Source organism: Ovis canadensis, chromosome 3 (genome assembly GCF_042477335.2).
Source record: "Ovis canadensis isolate MfBH-ARS-UI-01 breed Bighorn chromosome 3, ARS-UI_OviCan_v2, whole genome shotgun sequence".
NCBI classification, from domain to species: domain Eukaryota; kingdom Metazoa; phylum Chordata; class Mammalia; order Artiodactyla; family Bovidae; genus Ovis; species Ovis canadensis.
The window spans coordinates 9,078,437-9,093,713 of record NC_091247.1 but is presented as its reverse complement, the minus strand read 5'-3'; the positions used below and the strand labels follow the sequence as shown (position 1 = coordinate 9,093,713).

General features: G+C 46.6%; 1 protein-coding gene across 22 annotated transcripts in view; it reads left to right on the top strand.

Moving 5' to 3' along the window:
- Positions 1 to 15,277, top strand: part of RALGPS1 (Ral GEF with PH domain and SH3 binding motif 1) — a 302,499-nt gene that overhangs the window by 134,562 nt on the left and 152,660 nt on the right. For all 22 annotated transcript variants that reach the window (XR_011255489.1, XM_069582375.1, XM_069582374.1 and 19 more), the window contains one exon: positions 2,368 to 2,494. Coding sequence is in view for 21 of the 22 variants with exons in the window: in XM_069582375.1 (XP_069438476.1) it covers positions 2,368 to 2,494 (127 nt within the window). In the remaining variant the exon portion in view is untranslated. The remainder of the gene's footprint in view (positions 1 to 2,367; positions 2,495 to 15,277) is intronic.

The following is a 15,277-nucleotide window of genomic DNA, read 5'->3' as shown; positions in this document are numbered from 1 at the left end:
CGAGGACGACATAGGGATTTGTTGAGCTGCTGGAGGAACATCGGCGACTGCCAAAGCATTCAGTGGGCTTCTAGGTTGCATTAATAAAGACATGACCTCCCAGCCGAGAGGGTGAGGGGCCTGCTCAACTTCACAATGGGGCCATTTACAACCAGAGGATCTGGTTCTGTTCTGGGTATATGTTGTTTATTTAGTGACTTTCTTATCCTTAAACGTTCATTTCAAATGCTTCCCTCTTTAAATCTTCCCTTGATGCTTCCCTTGCCCATAATTTACCTACTGTTGGTCTGAGTTCTTATCTCTACTTACTTACTTACCATGTTGCTGTAATATACATGTCTCTCCTCTACTGAATCAAGTTCCCCAAGGGTACTCTGAAAAGTTACTTAATCCTTGTGATTATGAACCTGAAATAGCGGCAGTCATCCTGGCTCCATCTTTGTCCCTGGGCTTTGTAAAGATCAGATGAGTTGTATGTTTTGGTGCTTTACAAATAGCAAATGGGAGATGATGGTGTTATTTCCTGTCCATTTGCTAATATGATGAATAACAGCCTTAAATTAACAGGCTGGTTAAGCAGCCGTTGTTCCTAGCATCTGTGTAGCATCCTCTGATGTGTCCTGAATTTCTCAATGGAAAAAAAAAACACAAAACTCGCTGTTTATTCTCCAACTTCTTTACTGGGGACGTCCTTTCAGCTTTTTCCTTTGCCTTTCCTCTCTGAAGTCCTTAAGCTGTTACTTCTCAGCTGGGCTGTTGCACAGCTGCATCCTCTGTGACTCCAGAGGCTGAGGATCAAGGAATTAGCCAGGGCAGCCTGAATTCCCCAACGCACCAGACATGGCCTCAGCCTGGGATTTGCATACCTGGGTCCTGGGAACCCCAAGGGCCGCTTCAGTTCGAAAGGCTGGCTTCCCCTGATGCTGGGCAGTACTGCTCTCCTTTCTGCTGTGTGATGGAGCTGTTGGCCACTGGCCTACGTTAGTCTAATGGATGTGGCAGGGTGGCTGGTTCCGGTCCTTGCACAGACCATGGGGTCTCAAAACCACACTTGACCAAGGATGCTCCTGGCCTAGGGTCCCTCTCCACTTATGCTCCTGGGCTCAGCCATGGATCTCAGATCCCAGAGGCGCTGGCCCTGGAAGCTAAACTTGGGGGTTTCCAACGTCAACCATGTGCTGTGCCAGAGCTAACCCTCTCCACTGACCCTTTCCCGTATCTTCTTTTCAACCTGCTCTCGGCCTAGATTCCTTTCCTCAAAGCCATTTTATTCAAGGAGCCTCATTGCCATTTCCTGGCACTGGGCCTTGATGTAGGACTTGCAGGGTGACCACAGCATCAGGTCTGGAGAACCAGGACTCAGTGTCTGTTCCTTTCTTCCAGACAGCCTCCTTATGAATACAGAGCCATCCTTTCTCTGGTGACCAGCTTTACATACCAGAGATCTCAGTCATAAAAGATCTTACTTCTCTAATCTCTGGGCTGTGGGTATCTGCTTATCCTGTAGTTGCGTAACTAAATCACCCCTTAGATGACAGCATGTGGAAAAAAGGTTTAGCTTATTTTGACTAAAACACCATAGCCAGTGTAAATAAGACACAGCTGTGGACCACAGGGGATCTGGAGGAGATAGCCCTGATTGGAGAGATGGCCTGGCTAGGTGCACAGAATGGGCAGGCGAAGTGGGTGACATTTTGGGGGGCCTTCAGTAATGGCAAGGCTTCCCTGGTGGCTCAGAGGTTAAAGCATCTGCCTGGAATGCTGGAGGCCCGGGTTCGATCCCTGGGTCGGGAAGATCCCCTGGAGAAGGAAATGGCAACCCACTCCAGTACTCTTGCCTGGAGAATCCCATGGAGGGAGGAGCCTGGTAGGCTACAGTCCATGGGGTCGCAAAGAGTCAGACACGACTGAGTGACTTCACTCACTCACTCAGTAATGGCAGAGATGTTGAGGAGGAGTAAGAATTTGTGGACCCAGGGAGAGAGACCTAATGGGGCTGTGAAATTGCTCTGGGTGACCTTGAGGAATTTGCTTTACTCTCTGAGCTCCTCATTTTTGTGGGGTCTGTGCACCACGGTGGTGGTCATTATGCAGGGGATTCTGGTGTCAGACAGAACAATGGACTCGATAGCGCTGGAGGGTTCCTTCTAAGTGTAAGGTTTTATGAAAAATGACCAGGTTGAGCTGTGAAACGTTCCATCTCCACAAGACACAGCTTCTCACAATGCTTAGTTGCACCCAGGATTCTGCAGACCACAGACATACCATTTAGCACGTTTCCTTTTAGTTTTGGTTCACAGCTATCCTTTCTCTTTAGCTTCTTCTAGTTTTTTTGTCTTCTCTCTCATACTCTTTTTCTCCCACCAGCTTTTGAATCGAAAAGACAAGACCACGTTTGAGAAACTGGACTACCTGATGTCCAAAGAAGATAATTACAAGCGGACTCGGGAATATATCCGAAGCCTGAAGATGGTTCCCAGTATTCCCTATCTAGGTAGGAGTCTGAATAGGATTATTGTTTTTTTAAGAAACCTACTCAGCACCAGATGAGATGTTTTTACAGTTTCTAGTTGAGAAAGTTCCACGAAGCAGCATGGGTCGTGGATAAAGAGGGGATTGGTTGGCTCTTCAGGTTAGAACAGGCTGTTGGTACTCCCTGAGAATGGGGACTTCCTGATGAGGGCCCTGGAACAAGGGATATTCTGCTGCTGATACAGATGCCCAGTGAATCCCAAGCCTCCCCAGCCTGTAGCTCAGAAGGATCATGAGACTCTTACTGGTCTATCCACGTCCTTCTGAACTGGGGGAGTGTGTCAGCTGCTCAGTCGTGTCCGACTCTGCGACCCCGTGGATGGGGGCCCGCCAGGCTCCTCCATCCATGGGGTTTTCCAGGCAAGAATAGTGGAGTGGATTGCTATTCCCTTTTGCAGGGGATCTTCCTGACCCAGGGGTCGAACCTGGGTCTCCCACATTGTCAGCAGACTCTTTAGTGTTCTGAGCCTCTAGGGAAGACTGGACTGGGAGAACTCAGGCCCAAATCCCTGTGTTTTGGTTCTCTGGGCATTAATAATATATTATGTAAGATTTGTCTCAATGAAATTGTTATAATGATTATTGATTTTACTGATTCAAAAATAATATGTGTTTATTGCAAGGAATTAGGAAGATAAGAAGATTAGTATCATTTGTTATCTTATCCAGAGATAAACATTATTTTGCTTCAAATCTTTTCATTCGTTTGGGTGCATATAAAATCTGTATGTTTACTCTATTGTGAACATTTAATGTTATTACCTGCATTTCTATACTGTGACTCAGTCCCACTTGGATTTGTCCAACTGAAATCTGCTCTCTAATAATGACACATAAATTGTCTCTACATTTTTGCTATTAAAATTCTGCAGTGGCCATCCCTGTTGCATAAATTTCCTATGTGTAATTATGATTATTATCTTCTAAGAGATTCCTGGAAGTGTGATTATTGGGTCAAAACTTGATGTGAAATTGTATGCCTTTTCATATATATTTTCAAAACGTTCTCCATGGAGGTTGTAGCAATTTATGTTCACATTAGAGGGCAAAGAAATTGCCTATTTTCCCCATGTGCACAAATGCTTTGTGTTTTCATGTGCTTTTTTTCCTTTATCATTCCTTTTTTTCCTTTGCCAGTTTGACAGGTGAAAAATACTTCTTATAGTTTGGTTTTCACAGTTATGCTAATTTTATGATATAAAATAATACTGAGAACAAGGGAAATTAGGATTTTATGGATATGGCTCCTAATATTTTCAGAAATCTAGTGCAAGTGTTTTGAGATACATTTTTGACAACTTTTAAATGTTCTCTATGAGCATTGCGTATTCAGTTTTTTAATTCCTTTAAAACTAATTTGGAAAATTAAACTTTGGTAGAAAATTGTTCATTTGATCCAAGTTTTCAAAATGATTAGCATAAAGTTTTTCCTCACTTAATTTGTTTTGACTGAAAAGTTTTGTGTAATTGCTTATACATTTTAACCTCCTGTATATATGGGCTTATATTTGCTTTGCATTCCTAATAGTGTGCATTTTCATTTTCTCTTTCTTTTTTTTTTTTAAATTTGCTTTGCCAGAGGTATGTCTGTTGGTCTTTCCTAAGGATTAGACTCTGTATTTGTGTATCAGTCACACTGTCTTCCTGCTTTCTAATCTATATTCCATCAGTCTAGGACGTGCCTTTTCTCTCCGCATTTTTAAACCTCTCAAATTGGGGTGCATCTTTCAATTGGTGGTAACAAAGCATTGTGACGCTGGTTAATTGGCAGCAGTGTTCCTTATGATACATAAAATAAAGGTGCATCCTAAATTTATAATAGAGGACATCCTAAATTTGATGAAATATGGAATTTATTCTTTTGTCTCTTACGATTCATTTCTTCTGCTTTCCTTAAGTTGTTTTGTTCTTGTAAACAAATTATTGGCTTATTTGTGTATATGTTATTCTTTCTACTTTCATTGGAAAATAGTTACTGGTATACATTTCCCTCTGCTAATTGATGCTTTTGTTGTATCCTACGTGTTTAAATGTATAGTATGCTCACGATAGTCTTTAAAGTGTTCAATAATTATAGTTTCAATTTTTCTTTTATGCAAGTGTTATTTAAGGTAGTGGTGTTTTAAATTTCCAAGGGCTTGAGTTTTTTGCTTTTGTTTTTTTTCAAATGGCTTTATTGAGTTTTAATTCATGTATCACCCATTTAAAGTGTACAACCAGTGGTTTTAGAACATTCACAAAACTCTGCAACCATCTGCAAACTCAATTTTGGAATGTCTTTGTCACCCCAAAGAGAAACCCCGAGCCTGTTTGTAGTCACTCCTTTTCCTCTAGCCACCCCCCTTCCACCCCGTCACCTTCAGCCCTAGACAACTGCCAACGTACCTTCTGGCCTCATAGATTTGCTTATTTGGGACTTTTCATATGAATTGAATTGTGCAGTGTGGTCTTTTATGACTGGCTTCTTTCCCTGAGTGTTATGTTTTCAAGGTTCATCCATGTTAGAGCGTGATCAGTGTTTCATTCCTTCTTACTGCCAAATTGCATTCCATTGAATGGATGCACCACATTTTATTCTTCTAAAAATCCATTGATCTTATCTCTGGCTGTGCTGGGTCTTTATTGCCGCGCGGGTTTTTCTCTGGTGGCGGTGCATGGGCTTCTCACTGCAGCAGCTCTTCTTGTCGCAGAGCACGGGCCCTGGAGCGCCTGCTCGGTAGTTATGGCACACGTGCTTAGTTGCTCCGCAGCAGGTGGGATCTTCCTGGACCAGGGAGCGAACCCGTGTCGCCTGCATTGTCAGGTGGATCTTTACCGCTGAATCACCAGGGGAGCCCCACCACATTTTATTTATCTGTTCATCATTTGAGGGACATATGAGCTGTTTCACTTTTGCGTTACTGTGGATAACACCACTATAAATGGCTTTGGTTTTTAAGAACAGTCGTCTCTCTAATTTTTTCCATGTTGGTTTTAGGATATATGACCCATATGCTTTTGAGGTTTTTAAAAAAAAAATGTTGATATTTATCTTGTGGTTTAATATAAGATCAATTTGTGTAAATGTTTCATGGGTGCTGGAGAAGATGTAATCTCACAAGTTACTCTTATAATTACATTATAACATTCAGATTTTTCATTTTTGACAACCTGGTCAATCAAGAACAGAAATATATGTTAGAGTCATTTTGCATTTCTAATAGTTTCTGCCTTACATTATTTCATATACAGTTGGCCCTCCATACCCCTGGGTTCTGCATTCATGGATTCAGCCAACCCTGGGCTGAAAATATTTGAAAAAAGAAATCCACAAAGTTCCAAAAAGCAAAGTTTGAATTTGCCATATGCTGGCAACTATTTACATAGCATTTACATCGTATTAAGTATTATAAGTAACCCAGAGATGATTTAAAGTATAGGGGAGGGTGTGCGTAGGTTGTATGCAAATTCTTTGGCATTTTACATAAGGGACTTGAGCATCCCTGGATTTGAGTATCTGCAGAGGTCCTGGAGCCAATCCCATGTGGATATCAATGACCGAATAGATGTTTTTAACAGTTGCAGATTTGTTATGAAGGGTCCCATACAAAATGATCTTGATTCCATTTATCATTTGCTTTTATTTCATTGATGTTGATTCTGTGAAATCTGATTTATTTTTCTTTTGCATTCATTTTATAAATCTTTGACTGTATTTTGTATTTTGATATTTTAAGTTGTTTTGTCTTAAGTGTGATCCTTGGAAATCATATTTGTGCGTGCTTGTGTGTGCTTAGGCGCTCAGTTGTGTCCAACTCTGCGACTCCATAGACTGCAGCCTGCCAGGCTCTTCTGTCCATGGGATTCTCCAGGCAAGAACACTGGAGTGGGTTGCCATGCCCTCCTCCAGAAATCATATTTAGTTGGGCCCAATATGAGAGACCTTGCCTTTTAGTAGGGGAGTAAAAGTTTTTCCCATGTGTTTAGACTTAAGCAATGTTATTGATTATCATCTTTTTTTTGTTTTTCTGTTACACTTTCTTATCCTTTCCTGTTCTCATCTTATAGCTTGCTGTGAACTTAGTGTCCTTCCACCTGGGTGACCACGGCAGTGAATTGCCATCTCAGATATGTAGATGGTTGGGCGTGCCCAGCTGCCAAGCCCATTCCCACCTTGCCTGAGGCTGATGGATCGGAAAATGGGTTGGTGGCATTAGGGTGGGGGCAACCCCTGGTTTAACTAGTGCAGGTTCTCCAGGGTTAAGGATGACCTCTTCTCGCTCATAAAATGATCACTAGAATTGCTGTTGATCCTCTGCTTCCTCTGCGCCTGGCACTTGGCTAGGTGCTTTAATGCATCAACTCAGTGAATGCTCACCATGGCCCAGTGAGTAAGCAGGTGCTGAGAGGTTGCCTCGGGTCACATAACAGGAGCACGGCAGAGCCAGGCCTCGGCCCAGATGGCCTGGCTGTCAGCCCTCAGCTCTGACGCTGCCCTCTCCCGACTCGCCACCTCCACCCTCAGGTCATTATCCCCCCTTTCAATTGTCACCTGCATGTCCTCTGCTACTGATGACTTGTGGGTGGTCTCCATCGGGCACTAGTATAGTGGGATAATAAAACACTTGTGATTAATAATACAGTGGGATTAATACACTTTATACAAGTAGGATAAATCGTCTTGGCACTTTGCTGTGACACTGCTCGTGGACCACAAAGCAGTGTGGTCTTGGGCTTCTGAGGGATCGGTCACTGGGCCTCAGCCAAGGGCAGACTGGACCAATACTGTCTCCCCTTGCTAACCTATGTCCCTTCTCATCAGACTAAGCGTATGCTTCCAGATCCCTCCCCTTCAGATGAGTCCCGTTCAGACAACTGGCCAGATGCCCCTCATGAGTGACCACGTCAGGCCGAAGGACAGGTCCGCTCTTCCAGCAGATACGTAGCCTGTGCCCCAGTCCAACGCCGCTGAGTTTCTGGACAGACCCCCTCTGCTTGTCCTTGGTCATCTCATCGCAGCTGCCTCCCTGGCAGGTCCTCCCTGAGAGGTTCCGTGCGGGCCTCTGTTCTCCCGGAAGACCCTCCTGCTGGCCCCCGAGTGAGCCCCGCTCCCTGGCCTGCTCCTGCCCTTTCAGCCCCACGAGGCTCTCCCTCCCCTCTTAAGCCAGCTGGGCTGCACTTCTCATCCTCGCACCAGAACGACTCCTGACACGTACACGTCAGATGGAAAGAACAGGAGGCGGATCCACCGTGCTTCCTGTCCTCAGGATGCTGTGTGAGGGTTTACGATGGGGTGTGGGGGTGCACGATTTCATGAAAAAGAATGAAACAAGACCCCATCCTGAGGGCAGCTGGGGCCTCCCTGCCCTCTGTGGCTGTGGAGAGACCCTGCCCAAATGGAGGTTGTGGTTTTAGTACTAGATTCCTCTTGAAAACCCAGCTTGTCCTAGGGATGGATTTGTTTATCAAAAGAGGAAAAGTTACATAATTCCTGGAAAGTACAATATAGGAAAAAATGTCTGAAACCATTTCTTTTTCCCCTGGCAACGTCCTCACTGTAGGTCTTTCCCTGGGGGAGAGGGGGTTACGCTCTGGGAGGGACTTGAGGTCAGTCCTTGCTATTTTTAGCTGCTGTGTTCGTTTAGTTCCTGCTTGAGACCTTGAACGCTGCTTCAGTGGTTATTTGCCTCTGATAGCAAGTGTGGGTTTCCTTTTGGTAACGATTCTTTTAAACCGCTGTGGGAGCTTCGACACCGCCTGGTTTCCTGGGACCAACTGTTCCCACCCGTGTCCCTTACTCCATGTGAAGATCTCCTCATGCAGTGCTAGCAGTTATTAACCGTGTGGGTGTGTGTTCCAGCTCCTTTCGATGCAAATTTTAGAGCCAGTTGGCTGCACTTTGGTGCACTGTTTCTCGTGAAACATAATTTAAAAAACACCGAGGGAAAAATTTACCGCATTTTAAAAATAAGACTCTCTTTGTCTCAAAAAGTTTATTCCCATTTACTTCAGAGTGCAAAAACAGTGGTGGGAAATAGTCGAGTCAGTTATTTGTAGCTTAATTTTATCTGATAGCAACTCCTTGTAAATACCCAGTTTGGGTCAAAATGGTAACAGAAGCAGGCTGAGCTGTGAAGAGTAGCTACAGCATTTGTTTCTAAGTAGCTTTATTGACTTACAGGGTGTTTGGTTTTTAGTACATATAATTCCCTCCAGGAAATAGCTAAATCAAATTAGGAATGTAATGGATTTTAAAAGGGTTAGAGCCTGATTCTAAAAGTAACTATAGGCAATAAGGAAAATGGTGATCTCTCTCAAGGAACAAAAAGTAGGCATCCTGACAGTTCTGAATAGTAAAGAGAACATTTAGATTCTTAGTAAATTTACCCAGACTTCTAATGTGTGAAGTACATTTCTGGAATCTAAGCTGTTCCTTCAAACAAACAAACCCTTCCTTTTTTTAAAAAAAAAAAAAGTAAGGCTTTATTTTCAGACAGAAACTGAAGTTTAAAATAAAGGCAAGTTGTTTCCAGATTCAGAGTATAAAGTTAACCGACCTAAACTGAGGGATATCTGAAGGACTTTGGAAAAGAAGTAGTTATCAGCCAAAAAGAAGGGTTTAATTGGGATGCCCCCAAACCCCCAGAACAGGTGGCAAGGGAGGGGCTCCCACTCTGGGCCTGAGAGCAGCACACACCAGGCCCTTTGCAGGATGGGTGTTGGACTCCGGTTCTGCTCCTGTGGGGCTCACGGCCCAGATCTGGTCACCGGCAGCGCACTAGAAACCAAATGAGCTGAGCACTGTGGCGGGAAAGGCAGAGGAGCAAATAAAGGGGGCCCGTCCCAAGCTGGGGGCCAGAGGCCCTAAAAGATGAGTAAGCTGGGTGAGGAGGTGGGATGCAAGCGTCCCAGACGAAGAAAGCAGCTTGCGCAAGAGCCCCGAAGTGGGGAAAAATGACGTTTGTTGGAAAAACTGGCTGGAGAGTAGAGAATGCTGGGGGCGCACGGCAGGAGGGTCGTGAGAAGCAGCTGGAGTGAGAGGAAGGTGAAGTCTCTTAGGGCCTAGACACTGGGAGTGGGAGGCTCAGGGTCCAACCCCCACGAGCAGTGGAGGATCAGGAGGGTTTAAGAGTACAGGTGAGCCTGGCTTGGGCTTGCCTGGAACATGGGTCTCCTGGCCGATAGCAGATGCCTGGCTTAGAGAAAATCAGGCTGTAAGGGGGAAGGCCAGGCCGGTGGCCATGCAGAAGCCTGTGGCACATCACTGTATTTCAGAAATTGCTGGGGGTGGGAGAGGGAAAGCCCTTCTGAAAGCAATTCATTTTTGAGCAAAACCTGGGAAAGACCTAAAAGAGACTTCGGTGAGCATGTCTGCCTGATGGAGATGCCTCTTCAGAACGAGCTAGATGGCGTCTCCCTGAACCTGGGCTTTGGGGATGAAGATGTGTGTGCATTCGAGCAGAGATGAAAGCACGGACATACGCTCTCTTGATGGTCCTCCACAAGGCAGGAGGGCTTGAGCTGAAGGATGCCGGCAGAGCTTCTGCTTCCCCCTTGGTGGGGGCCTCCGCCACCCCAGGACCAAAGTTGGGTGGTTCCCAAGTCAGGGTGACCACAGTGTTATCCAGCTGTCCCCAGGCTTGTCCGCATTAAGGGCAATCCTTTCCTTTAATGCCCAATTGAAAAAATTCCGTTCTACATGCAGGAAATCCAGTCTTTTTTCCCTTCAGTTTCCCCACCCCACGTGTTTGCAAGAATCCCCAAGGAATACTCATTTGTTCCACAGATCCATCCTGGTTGTTCCTGGAGCCTCAGCCTGCTGTCTGGCCGCACACCTCTGATCCCTCCCTCCAGTTGTCTCCTGCTTTCTACCCTGTCTCTCCAGCTGGACCCGTGTGGAGCCAGGCTCCTCCTTCCTTAGCTGGGGAAGCACAGCTTGGGGCTGGCTAAGGGATGTTGAGGCAACAGAGAAAAGCCTGTGTTCCAGAATGCCTGCCCCTGGAGCCCAGGGCCATGTTCCTTGCCTTCTCTACCCCAGAGCCGCAAGCTGTAGGCCCTGACCTGCCGCCCTCCCTCCTCCTGAGCCTGGAGAGCCTTAGATCAGGCCTCTCCTTCCCCCATATCAAGGCATCCACCCCCACAGTGGCCCAGCAGGCAGGGGTAAGCTGTGTGCTTCTCAGTCAGCGGAGTAACACAAAGACACAACGCATCTGCACAGAAGGAATCCTTTCCCGTTATTTTGTCTAGTTTTCAGCTGCATATGATCTCAAACCTCTCCCTTCCAGAGAGGATTTTGCCTTTACTTTGGCAATCTCAGGATTTGTTACCTGAAAATCCACCATTTTTCTGGGACTTCAGAGTCCTGCTCAGTTTTTACAAAAAGCTAGTGGATGCGGCTTCCTTGGTGGCTCAGTGATTAAAAAAAAAAAAAAAAAAAATCCACCTGCCGATGCAGGAGACATGGGTTCAGTCCCTGATCCAGGAAGATCCCACATGTGGAGGGGCAGCTTAGCCCTCGTACCACGATGACTGAAGCCCGCGCACCTAGAGCCTGTGCCCAACAACGAGAAGCCACCTCAATGAGAAGTCCATGTACGGCAACTAGAGAGTAGCCCCCGGCTCGCCACAGCTAGAGAAAAGCCTGAGCTCAGCAACAAAGACCCAGTGCAGCCAAAAATAAAGAAATTAATGAAAACTTTTTAAAAAGCCAGTGGATGTTGTTAAAACCCCCATTTTGCAAATGAAGAAATCCCTACAATTTCACTTATGACCTACCAAAGTCGTATGCCAGCTGGATACCAAGTTTAACTCAAGACTTCTTGTTCACGGCTGGAGTTCCACCCACCTTAACTTATGCATCCTCTGTTTATCATCTCTGTCTCCATGGAGAGAAACAGTGTGGGAGGAAAACACGCTGGAGGGGAGGTTTGTTTCTTCCGTGCTCTGTGGCCCAGAGCTGCGCACCTTGTCACACTGGTCCCTCCTGGGGCACAGGAAGGGCTTGCAGTCAGGTTTTCTCTGGGTCAAGCAGTCTTGTGTGATCCCCAGGAGGACCTGAGAGCATGAGGCCATTTCTCTGCCAGCGAAGGTGTGTTTTCCTAGCAGGAATCGGTTAGAGTCATCAGGATGACTGGTCGTCTTTGACCTTTAGTCTTTGAGTTTCTAATTAGAAGCCAACAGTAATAATAATGACTATTAGAGCACACGTGTGCACCAAACATTTCATACACATTGTTTCATTTAATCCTCCCAACTAGCCTTTCAGGGAGGCATTTTTGTTTGTTTGTTGTTTTTAACTTATTTTACAGCTGCAAAAGCTGAGAAAAACTCACTAAAAGTTTCTCTATTTACTAGTGCCACTTTTTGATCGTGAGACCACTTCTCAAACCCCAGTCTGACCCCAGTGCCTGCTAACCTCAGAAAACACCAAATGTTCCCGCTAACAGCTCTTTACCCTCTGGGGAAACCAGAGAGTGGGTGGAAAAGAGGAATGTCACCAGGACCCTCCTGTGTGGTACGGGGGCTTAAGATGGGAGATGGAGGGCCCTGCCAGGGTCAGCCAGCCCTGAAGAAGTGAAGGGTTAGGGATGCAGGAAAGGCTAGAGTTTCTCCAGCCTCAGGACTCACCTAGGGCCATTGGGATGTCTCTTTTGGAGAGAAAGTAGCCCTGAGAATCTGAGAGATTTCACGTGGTGCACAGCTTCTAAGACGGCCCCCAGTGATTCCTTCTGTAGCCCCTCCCCTGGAGCATGGTGGGACACACTGACTTGCTACCAGCAAGTTCAGTGTGATGGAAGTAATGGGACATCTCTCCGGGCTTTGGTTATTAAAGGACTATTTCCCTGGGGGGGTGTTGCTGTCTTCTTCCTCCCTCTTGGCGCACACATCCATGGAGAATCCAGCTGCTGAGTATTTGGCAATCCTGTGGAGAGGCCGGTGGCGAGGGTTTGAGGCCTGCCAGGAGGCACATAAGTGAGTTCAGAAGCAGATGACGCCCAAGCGGAGATCCCGCCCAAGCGGACACTGCAGCCCCGGCCGACAGCTTTACTGCAGTCCCACGGGACACGTGAGCCCGACACACCCAAACACCTGACCCACAGAACTGCAAGATGGCAAATGTTCATTATTGTAGCTGCTAACTGGAGGGGGTGGTGATTTGTTGCACAGCGATGGATAACCAGCCACGGCACCATGTGTCACTGCCTCCCGTTTGTTGCTTTGTTGTTTCCTCATCTGTGCTGGACCAAAACCAGCTATAAAACTCAACACATAAATGACTCTCAGGGTCTCAGTGTTTAAACAAAAAAAAAGACTTGAACTGCCTGAAGTGTACTCATTCATCCGTTGCACACATATTTTGTATGGACCCGCCATGGGAATTCAAGAGACGCTGCAGAAACAGAGGGCAAAACAGTGTCCTCAAGGTGCCCACGGACTTGCCGCAGGAGACACAGCAGGCCCCAGGACTGCGTTAGGAGCAGGTTACAGTCAGGGCCAGAGAGAGACAGAGAGGCAAGTTCTAATTGTAGGAATCAGGAAATGCTGAGCTACCCCCACAAGGCGGCCTACACAGTGGTGGAACAAGCCAGCAATTCCTGTATGTATTTTGGGTCTGCTGTATCAGTGGAAGTCCAGAGCTGAGACCTGCTCCCTTGTGGAGGTAGGGCCGCCCCAGAAGAAGGACGTGATTGCTATTGACAATCTCCCAAACAGAGCAGATGCCTCAGGCTGAGCTCCAGACTATGGAAAGCAGGCTTTAGGGAGGGAAAGACTCCTTTTCTCCCCCTCTGGTCTTTAGTCTCTGGAGTCTGGGCTTCTAGTGGTGAAGATGGAGGTGTGTACCCTTGGGCTGTGGGTGCTGAGCTGACGTCTGCAATGAGGGACCAGTGCAGGAGCAAAGAGGAAGGAATTACTTCCTACCTGCTCTTGACTGTTTATGTAGAGGACTCTGTGAACCCATAAATTCAGGACAAGCCATTGATCCTCAGATTCCTTCAGTTCAGTTCAGTCACTCAGTCGTGTCCGACTCTTTGCGACCCCATGAATCACAGCACGCCAGGCCTCCCTGTCCATCACCAACTCCCGGAGTTCACTCAGACTCACGTCCATCGATAGTCAGTGATGCCATCCAGCCATCTTATCCTTTGTCGTCCCCTTCTCCTCCTGCCCCCAATCCCTCCCAGCATCAGAGTCTTTTCCAATGAATCAACTCTTCGCATGAGGTGGCCAAAGTACTGGAGTTTCAGCTTTAGCATCATTCCTTCCAAAGAAATCCCAGGGCTGATCTCCTTCAGAATGGACTGGTTGGATCTTCTTGCAGTCCAAGGGACTCTTAAGAGTCTTCTCCAACACCACAGTTCAAAAGCATCAGTTCTTCGGTGCTCAGCCTTCTTCACAGTCCAACTCTCACATCCATACATGACCACAGGAAAAACCATAGCCTTGACTAGACGGACGTATGCTATTTTCTGTTTACTTTTTGGAGACAGTATATTGGAGTAGTTAAGAGCCAGGGGCCTGCTGGCCAGCCGCTTTCCTTTAGGTCCTGACTCCACCGCTAATTAGCTGAGTAATCTTGGAAATGTTACTTGCTTCCCCTCTGCCTCCCTCCATGGTCTTTAAAATGTTAATAATCACAGGATTTACCTCATGGGGTTGTTGGAAAGAGAAAATTGTTGCATGCCATGAACCCCAGATAATCTTCTACATGGAGTAAACAATAATTGTTTGCTGTAAAATATTTATCATTAAAAAAAAAAAACTTGATAAGAAAAAAGACTGTCAGATGGCTCTCTGGGACAAGCAGGAAGTTCTGGGTCCCTCTTAGAAGCTATTTTTGAGAGGAGGAAATCCTCTAGGGCAGAGGTGGTGAATTTCAGCTGTTCTGTGAGCAAGAAGGGTGCCTGAGGACAAAGCTGACGAGGTCCGAAAGGTCCCAGGAAGTTATCCTCAGAAAGGCCTAGAGTAAGGCATCCAGGTCTTCAGCGTCCACGAGTGCCTGCTCAGGGCTGGGGTGCTGGGGGGCAGTGGGGCGAGAGCTGCATGTCGTGGGGCCAGGAAGGCTGTACCCAGTGGTGCCATTCTGCTCACACTGATCGTGTCCATTTGTTGCTGTTTGTTCAGTCGCTAGGTCGTGTCTGACTCTTCTGAGAACCCCCTGGACTGTAGCCCGCCAGGCTCCTCTGTCCATGGGATTTCCCAGTCAAGAATACTGGAGTAGGTTGCCATTTCTTTCTCCAGGGGATCTTCCTGACCCAGGGATCGAACTCTCGTCTCTTGCATCTCCTGCATTGGCAGGTGGATTCTTTACCACTGAGCCACCCGGGAAGCCCAGCGATCCTTTTACAAACTCTTAAAATGACAGAAGTAACACATTGTTTGTTGTAAAACTTATTTACCTTAGAAAGTCTCTGCTTTGCAGAGGTGGCCAGTGCTGACAGGTGGGTGTGTCCTCCCAGGCACTTGAATCCACACATACAAGTATCTGGGCACATGGGCATGTGCAAAGAGTCTTGCCCTTTTTAACCAAACTGGGAACATTGGGGTGAGCAATCCGTTCTGCACCTTACTTTTTGCTCCCCTTGCAGTGTGGTGGGTATTGTTCAGTGGCACCAAGTGCCCGACTCCTGCATTCTTCCCTGTGGCTCTGTGGTGCCCATGGCCACGTGGTGGTCTGTCAGACTGGGGCCTGGACACAAGTCGATTTGTTTGGCCCCAATTGATAAGCGCTTAGGTCATTTGTACTTTTCCCCTTTGACGGATGCTG